Source organism: Chlamydotis macqueenii, chromosome 3 (genome assembly GCF_036417535.1).
Source record: "Chlamydotis macqueenii isolate bChlMac1 chromosome 3, bChlMac1.mat, whole genome shotgun sequence".
Lineage (NCBI taxonomy): Eukaryota > Metazoa > Chordata > Aves > Otidiformes > Otididae > Chlamydotis > Chlamydotis macqueenii.
The window spans coordinates 85,891,464-85,913,208 of NC_141558.1; the positions used below are offsets into that span (position 1 = coordinate 85,891,464).

The 21,745-nt window shown below is 41.2% G+C and overlaps 1 protein-coding gene across 1 annotated transcript; it reads left to right on the forward strand.

The window, feature by feature from the left end:
* Nucleotides 1–18,012: 18,012 nt before the first annotated feature.
* Nucleotides 18,013–18,745, forward strand: SAYSD1 (SAYSVFN motif domain containing 1). Its single transcript, XM_086745650.1, has 2 exons — nt 18,013–18,171; nt 18,252–18,745. The coding sequence occupies exons 1-2, from the start codon at nt 18,013–18,015 to the stop codon at nt 18,546–18,548; spliced, it is 456 nt and encodes a 151-aa protein (XP_086601776.1). The 3' UTR covers nt 18,549–18,745.
* The last annotated feature ends 3,000 nt before the right edge of the window (nt 18,746–21,745 follow it).

The following is a 21,745-nucleotide window of genomic DNA, read 5'->3' on the forward strand; positions in this document are numbered from 1 at the left end:
GCACAGGATTAGTCACTTTCAGTGATGGAAAAATGTTCAAGGATATACTCATAAACATTGCTCAGTACCATTTTGCAACAATATACATGAAGGAATTCTCCAGTTGCCATCATAATGTCCTACAACTAACACCGGGCTGCTGCATTGCAGTTGTTCATACATAGCTCTGGGGAAATTTTTATGGCCTGTGTTGCAAGCTTCTCAAAATCCAAACCAGAAATTTCCCCTGTTGGTTCAGTTAGGTCCCCGATGGGTTGCTTCATTCTGTTCCCAAGGACTTGGGGGTCCAGGGCCCCATTTCCTTCTGACCAGCGATGGAGCTCAAACAAGATGCATGTAGAGCTGCTTCGGACGTGCTGGAGAACCAAGTGAAATGCAGACTTGAGGGAGATGGGAGATGTCCTGCTCTGATCCCCTCTACCTTTCCAGGGATTTGCTTAGGGGAATGACCTGGCCAAAGTTTCCTGTCCTACTTCTTCCTCTAGGCAAATTCCCTTTTCCACTCTCCACCTCCTATGACAAATCAGGGACAGATACCTGGACTGCAGAGACTGTTCTTGATAAATATGACTACTCTACATCCTCTTCCTCACCCCAATATTTTCTTTCGAAAATTTTGTTCTTGTCGGCATCTGGTAAGGGCAGACTGAGCTTTTGAAAACCTTGGAAAAAGAAGGGGCTCTGATTCCTTCCTTTTATTCTGTAAGGACTACCAAGAAAGGAGGAAGCTTTCGCTGCTGCACCACGCAGCTACAGGGGAAGAGTATGGCAGACCAGCACATCACCAAAGCTAAGCAGGAAGAACTGAAAAGCTACAGCAGGTTTGGTGATCTGAGATAAGAGCATAAGTGGGAAAGGAGCTGCAGATAAAGGCATGTGTGTATGTGCTGGAGGTGAGCTGGAAGAGAATTTGAGAGCAAGATAGAGGATTAGGGGTGAGGGGAGGAGTGAAAAGCAGCCAGTAAGAGGCTCCAGGGTGAGTTGCGAGGTCTGGTCTTGAAAAAAGAGAGGGCTTAATGAGGAGATGCTCTTGAATGAGAGAGGCTGAGGGCACTGTGGTTAACTTATTGGACATTTGAGGAGAGGGGAAGTGGGATATTTGAAACAAGAGTGGTGAGAAGGGATTTGGGATTGGAGGAAAACTGGAAGGAAAGGAGGTGATGAGAACAGAGGAAGAAGTTGTAGAGTGAACGCAGCTAGGTCATTTGAGCTCTCAGTTGGTCACTGCAGTGCAGGGAAGTGAGGGATATGACATTGGAGTCAGAAGAGGGAAAGTACTGGGGACTAGGAGTGTAGGTCAGAAGCAGGATAGGTTAGAAGGGTGCTCAAGGCTACAAGGACCTCTGGGTCAGGTGGGACTGTGGCTACCAATGAGCAACTCTTGTCCCTACTCATCTACCCTTCTCACTTGGACACCTCAAAGTAGGACTCAGGACCAAAAGACAACCAGAGTCACTTTCTTGCCTCTCCTCTTAGTCCCTTCCTCTTGTTCCAGACCATCAGAAACCACCTGTGAAACCCTCCCACCATCCTTGCCTTCTCTCCTACTCCCATGCCATAGAGGTGGCACACAGAGCAACGCAGCAGAAACTCAAACTCACAGAGTCCAAATTTCTCAGTGCTTCCCATTCCCTGTAAAGGGAACATTTGATCTCAGGCTGACTGCTTGTTTTAGGCAAACTTGGGCTTTGAACACATGTTCAACTATGCAAAGCACAGTTCAGAATTGTAACAATGGCTTCGATCATAATTTCTTGTTTCTAAATATAAACCATAGGTAGTGGGAGATACTAACAACTTCATCCAGGTTTCTGTACATTCCCATATTGTTTGCCATTACTGCAGGTGCAACACTACATAAAAAAACCCCTACACTCATATTTTCAAATTAAATATTTTTTCTTAACACTCAAGTCTGAGTGTGTTTTAATGAGTCTGTAAAATCAATTCTACAGAAATTACTAAACACCATATGAAATGCAATAATTGCAAACATGGCCTACTAATTTGCTCTCAGATAATGTAAGAAAGTATTACCATGGCTTTGCAAAACCTATTAATACATGATCATTCTTTTAAAATATTATATGCATGTTATGACCAGAAACAAGAACTATGCATTGTTTTAAATGAATCTGTATTCTTCTTCAGTGGGGCGATTTGTTAGAAACATTTATGAAAAATTGCATAGGAAGAAATGTCAGTGTATATGCATGCCCCTGCAAGTATAAACTCTTCTTGAAAAATGCATTTCTCTTGTTGAGGCACTAGACAGTTCCCATGTAGGCTATACCTACAGACATTGCTGTGACTATATCCTTAGGCCAATTTTAATATTTCTGGTTTTTTCAATTATGTTTCATGTTTCAGTACTGGCAATCGATTTTAAATAGATAATTTGTAAAAGTAGAGCAAGAAAGTGAACAAAACATGAAATCTTTTGTTTGAGAAGCTTAGCCTGTGAATATGGCCTGTAAGCAAGCAGCTGTGGATTTGTTAGTGTTGTATAAAGAAGAATACAAATTCCTGGGCAGCATGTTGATGAAAAATTACTGAAATGTGTTTATGTGACCTCAGTAAACTACATCTGCAGGTAAAGTAATTTAAAAAATATTGCAAACTTTTTTTCCATAGCTCAGAGCACAAAAATAAAGGTTTGCCTTCAGGTGGTACACGATTACCAGATATGAAATAAGAAAGTCTCTGATGGGACTCAATACAGCAGCCTGAGGTCTGTCTTGTTGATCTTACAAAATTTTTCTAACAAACTGTTAAGAATCATGTATCCTCTTCACCTTGATTACTTGCCCTAACTAATGCTCTCTTAAATAAAATGGCATCCAGGACTGAAAAAAAAATGAAGGTGGTATTGTACTCATACCTATGACATACAATTTAACTTTCTAAACAACTCAGGTAAGACACTTTTTTGGTTGTTTGTTTTAGAGTAAAGAGCACAAATATGGCTGTTATGTTGCTTAGAATGGAGAATTTATCTAATCAATGCAATGGCAAACAAAAATAAGGAAATTCAAACGATTTCACCTGCATATGAATTTCCTTTATTTGTCCCTCTTCCATGAATGTCCTCTTGCCTACTGAGGACATTCAGGCTCATCTTTTGTACTAAATCCATTCCCTGCATTAAACCCTGCAACACATATGATAACATGATACTAATTAATCTTCTGTTGCCTTTTAATCGAATCTTCCAGTTCAAGATCTTTGTGCTAGTGTAGCAATCTTCTGTGTTTCCAGTGTCCCACAGTAAGCTGTTGCTAGAATCCAGAACAAGGAACTGAAGCTCTCGATCCAACTCTGTTATGAGGAAAAATTACTGAATATTTATATGCAGGTACCTACCCAAATGCATATTGTTCCTTTTACCTTCCCAAATATTTGAAAAGCAGCCAATCTCAGGTTTGCAGGTAGGTGAATGCTCGAAGTTGGGGGCCCTGAGTGTCCCAGGAAAGCACTCACTGACTTCACGTGTCCTGCTCCCCTGAAAAACACCCATCTGGAGCTTTTGGGATTGCAGGATTGCAGATACAAGTGAAACACACATCACTAAGGTAATAAACATCTATGCTCTGATGTGAAATGTGGATTGGGAAAAAAAAAAATCACTTTTTTTTTATATTTCTATTTTTAAGTTTCCGCAAAGTAAAACATGGAAAATTGTAAGCTTTTGTTGCCAAATTCTGTCCTGATATGCACAAACATGACTTTCATTGACCTTCTGAGGGAGGGCTATGGACTTCACTGAGCACAGCAAAGAATAGCTTGGAGTGGGAAAGTAATAGGGACTTCAAGATATTTATTCCCAAGTCAGAAGTACTTGATGAACAAGAAACTATTCCACAGTTATCTCAATGCTGGGGTGTGGAATAGATAAAGACACACTAAAAAAACCCCATAAATCAGCAGGATCAACGCAACATCACAAACCCAAGGAAATAGGAAAATGACAGAAAAAGGTCAACCAAACCAGAAGGAAGGCAACAAAAGATGTGACAAACAAAGGCTGAAGTCTGTCTGTGAAGACAAAGTGGGACTTTTATAATTTTGTCAGGAATAAAAGGTCTGTGAGAGACTACTTAAGCCAAGGGGAAGTTGTCCATGGATGCGCTAGATAGTACTGGGAAACAGAGCAGATTCTTCACCTCAGCACTCACCAGGAAGAAAAGGGAAAAATCTGCCAGAACCAAAAAGACATTTTGTAGAACAAAAACCAGAAAATGACTGAAAAATAAGTCTGCCCACTGCAGCTGACAGAAGTGTAACCGCTCACCAGAGTGGCCCCAGGATAGCTCGTATCCTCCCTTATGCCTCCAAAAAGGTAAAGATGGCAAGCAGTGACAGGAGGATTGGCAAGACCGAACTGCAATATCTGTACTGCCCCAGCATATATGGGTCGCACCCAAAGAGCAGCTCTCTCTTCCCTGCCTCCATGCATGTTATGCATGGGTATTGGTGAGGTGTGGGGTTTTTTTTTTTTTTTTTATTTGGGGCTTTTTTGTGTGTGCGCTCAAAGCCTTTGTATTTTACTTTAACTGAAGTGCTCCTTCTGCTTGCTTTCCTTATGGTCTCCCCTTTCTTTATGATGTCTGCTTGCTTTTACTCAGCCAGCACAGTGTGCTCAGAAGATGTTAGATTTTACACTCAGGGCCAGCATCCGCATTTGTCTAGGCTCTGTGCTTACCCAAAAGATTTGGAGCTCAGATAAACAAGGTCATGCTACATTTATAAATAAAGCTGTGCATGACTAACTTGTTCATCTGATGGGAGAAAATAAGGTGACACCTGAGGTTGCAAAGCTCATAGTCACAAATTGAACAAGGTTAATGAAATTGCACAGGGCAAGAGAATTTATTACTACTGCTGCTCCTGGACCATCATCCATGAAGAACATGATAACAGAATACTCTATTTAACCATGGAATAGGTACGGCTTAGATGTGCAAAAAGGGTAGGTTTTCTTCTTCTTGTATGCCAACCCTGATTTGGAGAAAGCACTGCTAGACATCAGCACAGAGGGAAACAATTAACAAGTGAGAAAGGGATGCTGCAGTTACCAGCCTCTTCTTGCTGGCAGAGGGTAAAGCAAAGGCATTACAGCTTCCATTAGCAGGATCCATGCAGTACGTGCTTCTGGTCACTTGACACCCTCTCCCTGACCAAATCTAAATTCTGCTAAATCTGTAAGCTGCTTTATCACGTGCCTTACCAAAAATGTCCACTTTATTTCATAATTGAGCTGGTCTAACTTTAGTTTCTGATTATTAACTCCTTGGTTAGCAAGGCCAGTCTCAAAAGAAAGGGGCCAAAGGAAGTCCTTCTATGCTTTGTGAATGTCTTTTCCCTGGAAATTAGATCAAGATCCTTTAACTCTTGTAATCTAAATTGCTGCTCTTTGACACTTGTTTGGCAACTGAGGAAGGCAGGATGCAAACCAGTATCTTAGAGGTGAAAGGCTACATATCCTGTTAGTGGGAAAACTTTCATCTACAAATGCAATGGTATTTGTCAAGAGGCTAGAGAAGATTTGACATCAGGAAAAGCCTTTGTGAAGTTTACCATAGTAACAGAAATGTATTCACCTTGATTTAAAGCATTCTTTTTATGGTGAAATCTAAAAATGAAGCAAGACTGGGTTATAACTTAAATGCAGGAACTGTCACAAATAACAATTTATACGAGGAAATGGAGGTGCTACAGGAATTGGATTCCTAGGCACACTTGTCTTGTGAAAAGGATATGAAGTTAAGTAACGGTAAAATAAACCAGGAAGTTTTTTCTGTGTTTTTAATATTACCTTAAAAAAAAATACAAATAGCAGAAGTATGGACTGTCTGGCATTCAAGAAAGGCTTGGTTGTGATTAATATACTGAAGAAACTGCTGAACAGTTTATCCCTGGGAAAGTACTACCTCTAGGATGTTGCTAAGATCAGGAAAAATGTGATTATTGATTACTTTGCCTGTGAATCAAACCTGCAGGAATGCAGGAATGAAAATTTAATATAGTTGATCCTATTTGGCTTGGGGCATTTTCTGAATTTTTGCTCTCGAAACAATTCACTTTTAATAAAGAGTTACTGGATTTATTCTGTTTGTTTTTTTCCTTACTCTGCTTTTCTCCTGTACAACAATAAGAACTCAACTAAATTGCAGTCTAGTCAGGACTTCCCTCAAGAAGGCCAAGCTGCTGCAGCTTAAATACTGAGGAGCTGGAGAAGAGAAACAAATTGCATCCTTCCCAGGGCTACTTGATTGGTACCAAATGACTGCACAGTCATTCTGCCACGCTTTCTACTAGGCTCCAGCAGTAGCTGGGATGTTGTATGTGCACAAGAGGAGGTCAGGCAGTTTGCTGAGCTTTGCTTTTTTACTCTGAAATCATGGCCTTCCTGCTCCATTGAACAGAGATGGACAGGAGTTCCTGGAGCAATTTTCCAAATAAAAGATGCTTTTTTTGTAATCCAAATATATTGCAAGAATGTTTCAGCAGAAGATGTTTTCTGTAGTGTGGTAATTCAGATTAACATGCTGAGAGAGACCTGCAAATAAGCAGAGACTGGATAGAGACAGACTGCATCACTGTGTCCCATGAGCTGACCCATGTAGAGGTCACAGTGTGTGGTAAAGCTACCCGTTGAAATCAAGTGCTTGCCCTGAATCAAGCAGGGCTGGGATTTGAATGAGAAATCTTTCTTGGTTTATTTTCTTTCTTTTCCCATGTAAATGCTCTAATTATGTCAAAGCAATTCTTTTGATCTGTTTTCACAAAAAATAATCTCATCTTCCATTTTAAAACTATTGAGTTTGTCCCTTTATGGAAAAGGAAAACTTCTAAGAAATCAGAAGTTTCATATTTTTTTTACTAAGCTCTAGTGCTAGCAGTGTTACAGATGTGAGGCAGAAGGAGATCAATGTTTGGGTCTTTAAGCATGTGCCTGAATCTTCCTCTCAATAGATAGTTCAGTTAATTTATTAACTGTAGGCATTTTTAAAGGAATAATGTAATCAGGACACCATAAGCTGGCTCTACCTTGCTCCCCTCTTTGGCCTCTAGCATTTTCCTAGGGATATGTGTGCCTTCGTACCTTCAGGGTAATAGCATATCCTGAAGAAATGAGCTGACCTTGGAAACCTCCACACACTTGACAACTTGTGTGTGGGACAGCATCACACCAGAGAATTCTTCTGCATATTTTGGGGGTGTTTTCAATGAGAAAATCCCCAAGCACTCCCTTCTTCCTACTTTGTAGTTCTGAAAAAGCAAAACGTTTGCAGCAACTTGCCTGCCTTGCATCTTCCCAAAGTTCGAGAAGCAGTTACTCTTCAGCAAGTTCCTAGTCCAGGATCTATACAACTGAAGCTCCTGAGGGTCGCCCCCCACTACCCACTACCACCAGCAGCTTGACTCCAGGTTTGCCCTGCAGACATCCGATGGTGGAGATGGGTGCGTTCACCCTGGTGGAGAGGAGCCCTGGAAACCCTTCCTCTCCCAATAATGCCTTTTTGCTACCACCTAGTGGACGTAAGCAGCTGTGATAAAACGGACTTTAGAAAAGTGGCTGCCAGCAACGGGGAAAGGGCGTGGCGAACTGTGTACAGAAATATCCCCTGATTTTGCTTTGCTGTTTCTAGGTCCTGACCCTGCTGCTGCTACTATTGGTCCATGGTGCAGGCCTGCCACGATGCTACAGTTCCTTCATCTGGTGCTCCTACATGCCCGATGCTTGGCTGCTCTGTGGTGGTGCATGCTATAAAACTGCCTGAGATCCCAGATGTCCAACGCTCTTTATATTGAAGTAAAGACCACAACTGTCTTCTGACCCTGCACAGGTTTTCATCAGGGTACTAGAGGAACCTTTGCTGAATGTCCTGTACCATGATACAACTGCCACATGGCAGATGTCAGCCAGCAATAGCAAAACACCACTGCAACTTTTCTGAAGGCCACAGAAGTGTATGTTAAGTCAAGCACCTTGACTTATATTCTGTGAAAGGTGTTCTTGGCCTAAAGAGATTGCCATCTATCAAATGGACCAAACATTTTTGTCTTAGACTGGATGTATACACCAAAACCGTAAGTGCAATTAAACATTAACAGGAACAGTTTATAATTGAAGCACCTAAGCATTGTTAGATGGAAGTGGCCTTGGAAGGCTTATGGCCCTGCTATGTGTTGAGAAGTGGATGGGAGGACCGAGGCTGTGACCTGCAAATGTGGATTTCGTTTTTCTGCAGTCAGTCAAGATTGGAGAACATGAAAACATAGAACAACTGGAGAGGGCATTAACTTACTTATGAAGTGAGACTGAGGTGGTAATATGACAACGAAAGACAGACCCAAATTGTGGTAGGTCTGGAGACATGGCACAAGTTCTTTTGGCTGTATAGCCTGTAAGTAATGACACATAGTAAATACAACCATAGAGCAGATGCCATTTTGTTCAGTCTCATAGGATGTTTCTCAGAAATAAACACAGACACTGAATTGAGCCAACCATATGAGCCTTGGCATTAGGCCTGTACCTTCCATGAGGAATACTGGGCCAGATACTTGCTAATGTATGTGTATGCCACGCTATTGATTTTTTACGCACCAGCTGATGCCCACCTAATTGGTTTTGTTCTGTTGATTGCCCATTGGTTTTGTTGGTTTACTGCATGCTAACAAGCTGGGCAATGATATGAAGCAAAAGCAATACTGGGATAATTATGTGTTTGTTCTCTCTTAGTAAAAATTCTATTATTTCATGTATATGATTAGTATTTACTTTGCACTTCTCTACTTCAAATCCCTTTTGTTCAAGAATGTGAATGAGTACCGGTATCCAATATTTCAAAACCACTACCAGCAGAACAGCTTGTTTTAATGAACACAGGAGAATGTTTCCTAGCTCTTCAATTTAAAATGTTAATATTGAACATTTTTTAAAAAAAAGAAAGAAGACAGAATACCAAATTTCCTCTGGAAAGAAAAAGTAATAGTTGGAAAACCTGAAATTGAACTCTGAAATCCATTTAATGAAACAGACATTAAATATACAGGAAGACTTGATCCATTTTTGGCTCAATAAAAGTTTCTAAAGAAAAGGATTTTCTTGGTATTGGTCCAGAGCTTCCTTTTCAGTATCCCACGATCTGGAGACACAGATGCTTTTGTGCGGATTACAATAATATAAATCCAATCTATTTCACTCTGTTCATGCATGTGAGTGAATTAAAAACAACTTGAGATCAGATCAGTTCCACAGCAAGTAAGTCCACTTCCATAAACACATGGTGAAAGAGTCTCTGTATATGTGATTTTACTTTTTTTTTTAACTTATTTACCCCAGAATCACAAACATACATCCATCTAAGAAGGGAAACAAGAATTAGAGAGAGTGTATATTAGTCTAATATAACGTAAATTGTACTTGAGTCCCTAATCCTGGAATTAAATGCCTTCAGGCCTCTGTAGGCAATCCACAAATAGGTCTTCGGGAGCTCAGTGTCAGAACTGGCTGTGTCTACAGCAGGGAAAAGGGAGATGTAGCCTAAACTCGTATTGTGCAGCCTTCCAATGTTAGTTGTATGAATTACAGAAGTGAAAATTAAAGCTGTCTAGCCCCTGGGCTCATCAATCAGAAAGTGTTTTTTAGAAAAATGTGTGTTGAAATTCAGTGTGCATGTGATAAAAACAACCTTTATTGAAAGAGAAGGTATATTTTGAAAGTTGAACCTTAGCTCATATGAGCAGATGGCATAGATTTAAAATTTCAGTTTTATTTAGATCCCAAAAGATAAACTAATCTGGATTGTAGAATATTACAGTCGTTTACAAAACAATAAAATAGAAATAAATTACAAGGCAGTCACAGACTTTCTAACATTAATTAAAAATTATGAACCAAATATTTTGGCAACGTTTTTCAGGCAAAATAGAACTGCTGAGCTCAAGACTGAAATCTTTAAGGTAATCATCCAAAACGACGGCAGAGGGTGCTATCATTTCTCCTTCGGTTCCTGGTGTAACGACTGAATCTGTGACTCTATTACTCATTGTGTTGTTACTCTCAAGAATCTTGAAAAAAAAAAATTCTGAAATTCAGTGGAAGTTAGCCAGAAGGGGGTTAGAGACCAGGATGAAGGAAGAAAATATACACTGGTATGTATTTAAGGCCAGAACTCAACTTCTAAATGTGAAGGCTCTGCAACAAGCACGTAGAGAATTTTGCTGTTGTCTGGTTAAATTTATCTTTTCTCTAGAAACATAAATAACAGACCTTTACATGTAAATATAAACAGACCTTTATATGTAAATATTTCTTCCTCATGAATTCATACCTTATCTGCTACAGATTGTTGTCCTTACTGAACTGCTTAAACAGAAATGATAGAATAATATTACTAAATGTTTGCAATGTCTGCCTATGAAAGCCAGTTGGTTATCCTTTGGAAGAACTGACAAAAGAATGTATTGAATCCTTTGCTGTCCTGTGAGATAAACAAATGACCTAGAAACAGTCCTCAGTCTTTTCTGTCACCTGAAATCTCTACTTAACCAATATGTATGAAACATTATTTCCTTGTAGTTGGGCTTTTTCCCCTTTCCTTTTGAAGCGCGATTGCTCGAAGTGTGGCCTATGAGGCCCCAGTCAAGAAAAGCGCGTAACCTCTGGTTCAATTTGACTGAAGTGAACAGATAGCCCAGGCATAAAGTTATGTGCTGAACTTGCTGCTGTGGGTGCAACGCTGAGTGTCCTTCAGGATAAGCCCAAAAATGCCAAAACACAGCCCATGGTTTCTAAAGCCACTAGAGGCAGGATGAGTACTCCCCGTTCTCTTACTGCCCTAGAACCAGCCAGACTCAGTTTTGAACTTTACCTGTCCTAAATAAGTAGGACATAAGTATGCATAACATACAAAATTTGTGGGGAATGTTTAGAGTATAACAAATAGAGTAAATTGTCTGGATCTGTCGTGGTGAAAAAAAAAAAAGGTCCCAAGTTTTTGTTGTAGTGTTGCTTATAATGTGACGCAATTTTGTGTGAGGCCCACAGGTCTCGTCAGTCAGACAGCGAGGTGTGAGCTAAGTTTGATTCATTAGGAGATGTAATCCCAGCCCTAGTGTAGCTCTGGCAAAGTTCCCACTGCCTCCAGTGGGATCGGGATTTCACATTGCAGGGCCTCATCACTTCAGGAAAGCTCAGAGTTTGGCTTGATGTCTCTGTTTCTCTCAAACCCACTGGAGTGTATCTGTTCTTGCCTCCACTGTTCTCACATGCATTCCCTTGTTCTGGACTCCTGCCTGTGTACTCATCTAATCCCACCTTACTGGGCTTTACCCCTGAGGTTTTGCATCTTGATTGCTAACCAGAGGAGACTGGCTGCTGAGTCTCTGCTTAATGTGGTGCTTGCTATGGGTCCGCAAAGAACTGTTGTTCCTGGGCTCACAGTCAGCCCCAAGCCATGGATATAACTCGAAGAGAAAGTGATAAATGGTGGAACACTGAGGATTTTCCATTTTTAAGGATGGTGAAGGTAGGCCTCTGCATTATATATTGGATTTTGGAGTACTGAATAGGTTTTTTTTTTGCAATTCAGGGTTGACAATGTGTTTAATTCAAAGAGTTACTAATCTGTTTCAATGGGTAAAGTTGCCTTTTACTAGGTTTCCACAGTTAGTACAGGCTGTCTTTTTGTGAGTCTTTTATGGATTTAAGACTTACTTAGATCTTTCTTCTCTTTACCCATTTTGCCTTACACAGGCATTGCTTTCAGATCTTTATTCCATTTATTACAAGAAATACTGGCTTGAAAAATACTCTGTCTGTGAATTATATCCTATTAAATTTAACCTACAAAGCAAGGAACTCAGATTCCTAAGAAGAGCTCTGTACCAATATTGCACCTTTTACTCTGGTAGCATCTATTTGGGTTCCTGTGTTTTCTTTACAATCATGAAGATAAATTTGTTGGTATTTTCTTAACGAATTAAAAGTAAACTTTTGCGAGGTAAGATCCAAAATAGCATGTAATTACCTACAGCAGGGCTGAAACTTCAGTTAGGCTCTTACACAAAGATCAATTACATTCTGGACTCTGACTAGATCCAAAATGACAGTTACAAGATGCTAGATCAGTAGAGCAGGTGTAGTCATCTAAACATGGATGAGGGGCTCGGACAGAATTTAGATTGCATGGCTACAATCCAAGACAGCCATGTACAAAATCTTTGCCCTGGTGATAAGCCAGGCTTTGTCCAAAGATCTTTCTTGGATGCTCGTGTGCATCTACAGAAGTGCTGTCATCTTAACTGAGCAGAGCATCCTCATGTCCTATTTTCTATAAATTCAATTTGAGATTCTCAAAATAATCATCCCTAGGGGTGGTATGTCGCTCTGGTACATGGTTGAGACATCTGACAGCTCGGGATTCGGCACAGAGCATTAAAAAGTAATCACCAGTTCCATTAGAAAATGAATCAGTACTTGGGGAACTTTGTACTGATGATGATGCCCATATTTTGTACAATAGTATAATAGCTGGAGTATTTCCCCACTGAACAGTAGGCTTTTTGCAGCTGATTCCAATTATGCACCAGCCTTGACTCATTGCATCGGTGAGATATAAATCTTCCTGCTCCTGCCTTCCTCCCACAGTCACAAGCCCATAAAACCCCCTTCCATAACTGGCAGATGAATTTAGGGATTAAGTTCATTACTGGTGTACAGGTCTTTTGTTTGTGTATACAATCTACTGACTTTCACTAGTGGACCCCAACACAGCTTAGAGCTCAAAAGTTCTGTTGCAATGACAATCAGTTATTTGGACTATCCTGTAGCATCATTTGGAAATAAGTACTTGGTATGTCAAGTGTTTAAACAGCATTTTGGAAAACTGTTTTCCTAGGTCATGCTGAAAGGCTGAAGTTCTCTTGGTGGATTGGCTAGTTTACTACTGACTTTGAAAAGATCAGGGAAGGCCTTAGCCCTAACCTTTTGTCATCTGTTAGCTGTGATCTGACTAGGCAATTTCACTTCTGGTGGCAATCAATCATAAATATTCCAAAATCTAGTGCAAGTGCTGGGGCTAAGAAGAGAAGATGATGATGAGAAATGGGCCAAAAGACTAAACCGATAGCATTTCCATACAATCTGACAGTTTGTCAGAAGTTTGGACTTTTGTCCTGTATATTACGTGGAAATATATATATGCAATTATTTCATTTTAGGTAAGCTCACTTCTTTTATTTAGAGCCAAGGAGGACTAGGACTGCCACAATGCCTCCCTCCTTCATCTTGTGTTCTGCTGAATAATTTGTGGGAATTAAGAAATAGCACTAAGCCCTAGTGCCTGCTGTACCTATCTCAGGGATGCAGGTGCAGTCTCACCCCCACTTGGATTTTTTTCTAGGCAAATTATATTTATCAGCAAGAGCCTGAAGCTCCAATCAGCTGGCTGGGATGCATATTGATGAGTGTGATAACAGCTCAGTGCTTTAGGATTATGATTTGCCCTATCATATAGGGTAGGGATGTGAAGGCATGAGAAAGGGTTATTGCAAACACTTTCTGGGCATTCTGCTCCTCTAAAAATTAAACCTGTCAGTGCTCTGCTGCCCTTTGCATTTTTGTGGAAGTGGCTGTATAAAATTGGCAGTCAATGTGAACATTCAAGGTTATGGTGTACTCTCAAGAAAGGGCTTCTGAAGACTGAGTGTGTATGTGTGTAAGGGGGCAATGTATTCCTCTTTTGTCTTCCTCACTCTTTATTCACCTTCTGGCATATAGCATTTTCTATATTTTAAACACCAATGAATTTGAAGGAAATAGAGCTCAGATCTAGAATTGGTTTTAAGATGTTCTCTGACATTCTCTTCATTTCATTTTCCCTGTCTGTAACACGGGGGAAATGCTGTTACAGCATCAAGTTATGGATTGTTGTGGTTAAGCGCTATGCAAATCCAGAATAAAAAAATATTCATACCAAGCCCAAAGAGCTTTATGTATTTCCAACTTCACAGAAGTGTTTTGATTAAGATAACTTACAAAGTGGTTTTGTTTGGTTTTTTTTTTTTTTAAAGTTTTGAGCGCAGTGGACAGGTTAAATCCAACATAACAATGTTAACAGATAGGAGAGACAAATTAGGCATCCTTTCACTTAAGTTATACTGAGTTTCAGGTGGCAGCTGCATTTCTTCTCACCTTATCTATATGACAAAAAATTAAAAGGCAGTATTCTCATCTTTTGAGGTTTTAGAAGAGTTTTGAAAACTTTGACTTTTGAATCAAAGCAAAGTTATGAATATGGCAAAACAATCCCAGCTAGAATGCTCATTGAGCATTATCTTCTAAATGTAATAAAATAGCTTACCTCTCTTTTCTGTTACAATGATTTCACTAAATATTTGACATTTACAGCTGACATCATTGTACTGGTAAGGGATATTTACTGTCTTATTTTCCTCAAATGGAAGTTTCACATGAAATTATAAGGAACGTTTCAGAAAGTTGTGATGGAAACTTTAATAATTCTGCTTTGTCCACATTTTAATGTGTTTAAAGCATATCAGCATATAAAGCAGTAACATAACTGTTAATATTTCAGCACCCTTTAGCATGCACTGCTGAATACACAAATGCACAAATTTTGAACCAACGCAGACGTGAAAATTTGCAATTCAGAACCTCAACTAGTTCAATAAAAAGACAGACAAAAAATTTCCTTTATGTCTAAAGGCAAAGTACCCTGACACTGCTATTTTAGGAAGGAAAATTAACGACCATTTTTTACAAAGGAAGCGGCTCTTCCCTGCAGTTTAGAACTGATTAGTAAATGGATATGCAGAAAGCTCTGTATGGAATTAGACAAGTATGAGTCTGTGCACTTCAATCTATTTTATACAAGACCTCAACAACTAAAGCTAATGCTCCCTCAGCTCCATTGAACTAATTAAGCTAGGTCGTTATATTAATAATGGGTTGCCCTTCTGTCTGCATTTATGGCACTTAGCAAATCAGTGTATGTGTGGAAGCTTATCTCATGAAGGAGAAAGCTCCTGTCAATGAATTAGATTAATCCATCAAGAGAATTAATGTGACTTAATTACTGTTGATATATCTGAAAAAGCTAGCATGCATGAACAGATATCTGCAGCTGTAGGCAGTAAGTAACAACACTCCAAACCACCGAGCAAGAGCCTCAGCCTGTACTATTGAATAAATTGGCTTCTGACACCAAGACATGATGATAGGCTGCTGATGTGATCAACACAAAGGGTGCCACAGGATCTGAATGTTGCTATAAACACTTCGCTTAACTCAGTTGGGTTGGTATTTTGCCGTAAATCGTTCTAATGCCTTCTGCCATGTAAAAATATTTCCCGAAATTAGTTTTCTGTTCTCTTGCTTCCTTAAGGAGCATGAAAGATAGAGAAACTTGAAAATTAATTAAAAAAAAAATCTGCAGTCACTCTAAAAAAAATAACCAACACTGCACTTTGGACATGGCTTTGTTTGTTAGTTCTCATTTTGTCAATTCTTTCAGCAGCCACTTAATCTCCTTCAGTTCTCTTGCTGATGCAGTGCCATATCAAAGGTTGCTAATGGTTTGGAAAGTCCCAAGTACTGAAAAAGTAGTCCTTTAAGCTGGTGATAATTGGCTGAGAGCAAAATGCAAAGCTTCTTCTGTATCATAAATATTAAAATATAATGAAAAGTTGATAGCTGGGAAAAAAGGAAAAGGTTTCAAAATTGCTGAAGTGGAAATATACGAACCACAGATTTTCAGAAAGAAATATATATGTGAGCTTCTTCATATTATAGACATGACGATTATGATTTATCATGAAACCAAGTTAAAAAAAAAAATCACAAGTTTTCAAAGTGACCTTAATACTGCCTCCTGAAAGTTGATGGGCAATTCCAGAATTTCAGTTATCAAGAATGAAGCATTAGAGATCCATCAATAGCACCCTACAGTTTTTGATCATTTAGCTGCAGCAAAGGAGAGCAAGACTTGGCTCATAGTCTCACATTTTCAAAAAGACTATATGCCATTTGTTTTTCGCATACATAGTGAGAAAGCATGAAATGACTCAAGAGTTGCAGAAAAAGGGTTCTTCAACCTCTCCATGTCCTCCCTGCTCTCCCAACCACTGGCTGAGGATCCAAAGACTGGGCTCGGTGAACTGCCCAGGACCTTTTTAGGGAACAAATTGTCCAGATGGTTTCTTAAACAAACAAACAAAACTAAGTGTCTATTCAATGAAGCTGTTTTTGTTTAAAAACAGGATATATTGAAGTCAATTAAGACTTCATGGACAAAAATTTGTTTAGGTATTTATCTGCAGTGTAACACTCATTTACAGATGAGGTTATGGTAGTGCACTTAGGCTTCAAAGGCATGTTCATGGCACTCTTTCATGTGTTTCCTAATAATATATGGCTATATAGGTAGCCAAACCCAGCCATAAAAATAGCTATTTGGATGCACAATAGCAAATACATACTAATCCTAGTAAATTTTGAATAAAATCTGATAGCATGTGAATGGTGTGTGTCTTGCAAAGGTGGTATTAAAATAATGTATAACCATTAGTTTGACTAATGATGCATAGAGACTAACATGTGGAATTACCCAGCACTTCTTGGAGGAGCTCTTTTCATGAACAGTAGTACAAGGGGAGGAAAAATAATCAAAGTAAAATAATGTCCTGTGCAGGCTATCTTAAAATATTTTTTGACTGTTATTTCAAAATCAAATTTCCACAAATAAAGAGAAAAAATGTCGTTCACTGTGGCACTTTTTGCAAAGTCGGAAGGTTAAAAGAAAGTTATTTTGTAATCAAGCATAAAATAGGCATTTGAAAAATGATTTAGCTGGAAAAAAACACAATTTTTTCCACATTAAGATAACTTAAGAACACCCAAATTGATTTTTATTAGACTTCTCATATTCACTTCTGAGCTGACACATGCATGAGATATTCAGCCCTAAAGGTCACTTCTGAGAAAGCTATAAGTAACTGGAAACAGCACTGCAGGATGAAATGATGTCTCATTGCTAACTATTACTGCTGGAGAGTGATAAATATTTTACTCCTGAGGCTAAGAGCCGGCTTCTGTAAATAAATTTCTATTTCTCGGCTGTACCAATAGCTAAAAATGACGTGACAGAGTTGGTTTTCCAATTTTTTTTTTTTTTTTTTTTTTTTTTAAAGAGAGGGTGGGATGGCCCAACCCAGTTTTAGCAGCCATCCACGCCAGGGGACATCTGCGAGGCTGGGGGCCCTGCGTTGGAAGGAGTCCACCACACGCAGCTCTGCGGCCAGAAGAGGTGGCACAAGGAGATGTCCAGCTCCTCTCACCCCACCAAGAGTCACAGTCACCTGGGGCTGGCCAGTTGACCAAGCAGGGCTGCTGGCCATGCCCAGCACGGTGCTCTCCTCCTCCAGGCTGCCCCTTCTCAAGCCGCTCAGCGCTTTTCTAAAATGGCCGCTCGAATGCCTGACACAAATGTTGCTAGTCACCCCACCGGTAAACGCTCATTCACCCTCTCCAGGCTCTGGTCACCCTATGCTTTATTTTCTCCCTTTCCTTGTCTTTTTGGTGTCAATATTAGTCATTACAGTTTAAATATGAAAACAAAACAAAACAAAACAAAAGGGGGAGGCTTCTGGCGATTTACAGCTTTTCTCCAGAGCGAAACGGCAGACTCCACTACCAATATGGGAAAGTAATGGCAGGAGGTAGCTGGTTGTCTGCATCTCCCTTTTCGGGGGGGGGGGGGCTAAGCCTCTGCCAGGCTCCCCAGTCCCACGTTCAGGCGGCTCGGGAGCCTCCTCGCCGACGACTTCACCCCGGCCCCGCCTCCCCCTCCAACCGTCCCGCAGGGCGGCGCGCGCGCGCCCAACTGCCGCCCCGGGAACGGGGAGCGCCCCGCCCTCGAGCCGGGCCGTCACAGGCGCGGCGCGGTTAGCGCTCTCCTTTTGCGCAGGCGCGGGGCGGCCATGGCGGCCGCTGTGGAGCGGCGCTTGGCCCAGTTCCGCGCCGCCCGGGGCAGCCCCGCGGCCTTGCTGCGCCCCGCGAAGCCGCCAGGAACGGCCGCGGCTCCCGAGGCCGCCGAGGGACAGCGGGCTGCTGCGGCGGGCCCGGGCGGCGGCGCTCAGGTGAGCGCCGAGGTGGGCGGGGCGGGGGCGTGCGGCGGCGGACCGGTGCCTGACGCCACGTTTCGCTGCCGCCTCCACAGGCCCGTCCCGGCGGGGCGGCGGCGGCAGCTCCGGTGTGGGCGCGTCCGCTGCTGCTGAAGGTGCTGCTGTGGGCGGTGCTGCTGCTGCTGTTCGCCGAGCTGGAGCTGGGGCTGCCCTACTTCGTCCTCTCCCTGCTGTACTGGATGTACGCCGGCACCCGCGGCCCCGCCGAGCGGCGGCGGGGCGAGCTTAGCGCCTACTCCGTCTTCAACCCCGGCTGTGCCGCCATCCCCGGGACGCTGACGGCCGAGCAGCTGGAGCGGGAACTGCATTACCGGCCCGCCGCCGGCAGGTAGCGACCGGCCCGGCCGGGACAGCCCGTTTTGCGGGGCCGGGCCCCGCTGCCTCTGCTCCCTCCGGAGCACGGACCCGAGGAGGGGCTGGGAGAGAAGGAAAAGGCGGATATTTCTTTGCAAAACGCTGGCTGAGCCTTGCTTCTGGCCTGGTTTCCCTTGGCACAGTCCGGTCCCCAATAAAGCCGTAGCAAAGCCTGCACTCTGGTCTCGTTTGCTGGGGGGACCGGGCAGCAAACCCGGGGCAGCTGGTGTGGCCGCTGTGGCACAGCCTCTTCACAGCTGTAGCACTCAGCTTGTCCCCTGGTGAATTTCGGCTGCTGCTGACCTTTGGCACAGGCAACAGAAGGGCCGGTGTTTGACAACACCTGTAGTAGAATGGCCAACTGCTTTTCTTCCCAGCACTGGCTAGAATCCTCTTTCTGAAGAAAAGACCTGAGTTGCTATCAGTGTACCTGAAATAGGCTGCTGTTTCTGTTTGCACTGGTGTGTTTCATCTAATGCAAACATCTGATTTTGATGCAAGTTCCCTGTTCACTTCATATTACAGCTTTCATCATTTGCAGTGTAGGCAAAAAAAGATTTATTATTCCTGGCAGGTAATACATGTTTTTCTTTAACCACCTTTTTGAAAATAAAAAAAAATAGTTAGGGTGAACATGCAGCAAACATGGAAATACAAGAGGCCCTCAGATGGAAAGGGATTTGCCTTGTCATTAGATTCAGTCCTTTTACCACAGCATAGCCAATGATCCTTCTCACCCTCATCCCCCAGACTGCCACATGCACTTGTATGATCCACTGCTATTTTTAATACGTACATCATTGGATTAAAGCAAATCATTAAATCATAGTGAAGAGCAGCTGGTGGAGCTTGTGCCTCTGAGGACTGAGTTGAGAAGAAAAGTCACAAATTGGTCTTTCAAATCCTGTTTCATTATGCCTTTTCTAATTTAATAACTACACAGAGGGTTCAGGCTTGACTTACCCCAAGTTTCATAATTTGCTGAGGAAACAAAATGAAGCGTTGTTTTGAATTTCATTGGACTGGAAGGAGAATAATAGATTAAAGCACAAGTGATATGTTTAACACTGCTAAGCATCCCTGAGCAGCTTTCCACAGCACTCTCTTAGCGTCTAGTATTGGTCTCTGGTATAAATTCCAAATGCTGCTGTTCAAAGCTTGCACATTTTTCTCCATCCTCTGGTAAACACCCCTCAGAGTTCTCACTATTCTTGCTAATTCCTTTTGAGTCTATGCAGATAACTGATGCATTTTGGTTTTGATTAACATAGCCTCTGGAGGTTCAAAGGCTTCTTTGTAGTGGACAGAGAGCTGCAAATATAAAGCTTTGTTTCCTTGTAAGAACCATGAACTGCAAGTCTTCCATTTTTAAAAAGTATTCTTTTAATTACGGAGTAAGAAGTAGTCAGGTGTTACTTAAAGTATGCCAGTAAGTGCCAGAATTTTGTGAGTTGAAACTTTATTCACAAGGATAAAAATAAACGTCAGCGTAATGTTTATGGGGACTTGAGAATCTGACAACTTGTACAGTTAGATTCTGTGGATGTTTTTTAAAACAAGGAAATTCATGCAAATAAATATTAAATATAGGGTAACATCCATGAAATCATATAACTTTATAGCAGCAATGCTGGAAATAAGAGTTTTTATTTGCAATAAACTCTAGTTATGTTATGTCCAGGTGAATTTATAGACTCTTCTATTTAATGTTTCATTAAACAAGTTACCACAATAAGTAAGCATGAAGCTGAAAGGCACAAGAAATAAACATTCACACAGTTCATCTGTTCCAGTGCTTTGTGTTGCTTTGCTTATTTCATGCGACTCAAATAAATGCACGTTATAAGTTCTGAAATAGAGATGGCATGAATAACAACAAAGGCTTGTAAAAGGTTTTACTGAAGTAGATAACGTATGATGTAGAAATTGGTGTTTAGGCCTTTAGTCTGAAAGTATTCCTCAAAATATACGATTACAGTAATTCTGCTTTGGTGGCAGTTCCTTTCACTGAGTTGTTCCCTCAGTACTCAGAGGGGATTTTAAAAGGTTTGAAGAAGTGACAGCTTAATCAGAGAGGAAAAATAAAATTCCACCACAACCTTCTGCTTGGCTAAGATCTCACTTTGTCTTATTTTTCTCTTGGATTTTAACAGAGCAGAAGTTACCAAGGTAAGTTTGACATCTGGTACTGGAGCTATTCTTGTAAGCCCAAAGCCCTCAGTTCTTAAGTGACTAGGAGGGACAAGAGCAGCCTAGTAACTCAAAAGCATGTTAAACTGTTGAAAGAACCTTGTGACAGCAGCTAAGTACAGATTCGTTACCACACACATAAATACTTCACTCTCTGTTCCTATGTCTGTGTCCTCTTTCATTTGTTGCATTTATTTTTTCTAGCATAATAGTGAGTTAAAACACTTTTGTAACTCCCTGTTGTCATAGCAAAACTGTCATCTTGCTAACAGCTCCGCAAGTAGCAGAAACATTTTTTCCCAGGTTTGCACACAACCAAGCACAGCCCTGGAACACTAGCACCCACTCTTGAATATTCAGGAGTTAAATTATTCCCTCTAGTGTGCATTATCATACAGTTGTAAATTTCTTCTGTCGTCGTGCTGCCTTTTCACCTACCAGCAACTAACTTTATCAGTCTTTTCCTATTTGAAGCACTCCAGGGTAGATTTTAAATAGAAACATCAAGCAGACTCTCTATATACAGGAAGCTAATTAATTAAATTGCACGATAGCAGTTAACACATGTGTGTAGTAGTCAGGTATTGTATTGATGGACACAACACAAGTTAGTTATTAAATTTACAGAAGAACCTGAGGTGCTTCATGCCAAGGTCAGCTCTGTGACTGATGTTAGGAAGGGAAAGCCTAGAAGTGGCCCGCGTAGAAGCCAGCACGCTGAAGGTACATAAGCCAGCCTGAGAACTGTGGTGGATTTCTACATACATGTCTGACTTCCCCCCTGGATCTCAATAACAGGCATTATAGCAGAAGGTAACTCATCCCCGCTAATTCAATTCTAACCTGATGATTGCAAATCTAATCCACCCTGTTGGCAATTTGGATTCTAATACAATGATTAAATAATCCCATGCAAAGCAATCTAGCTTCAGGCAGGAAAGATGCTGACTTACATCCTGGAATATTCAACCCACTTTCTGGGCAA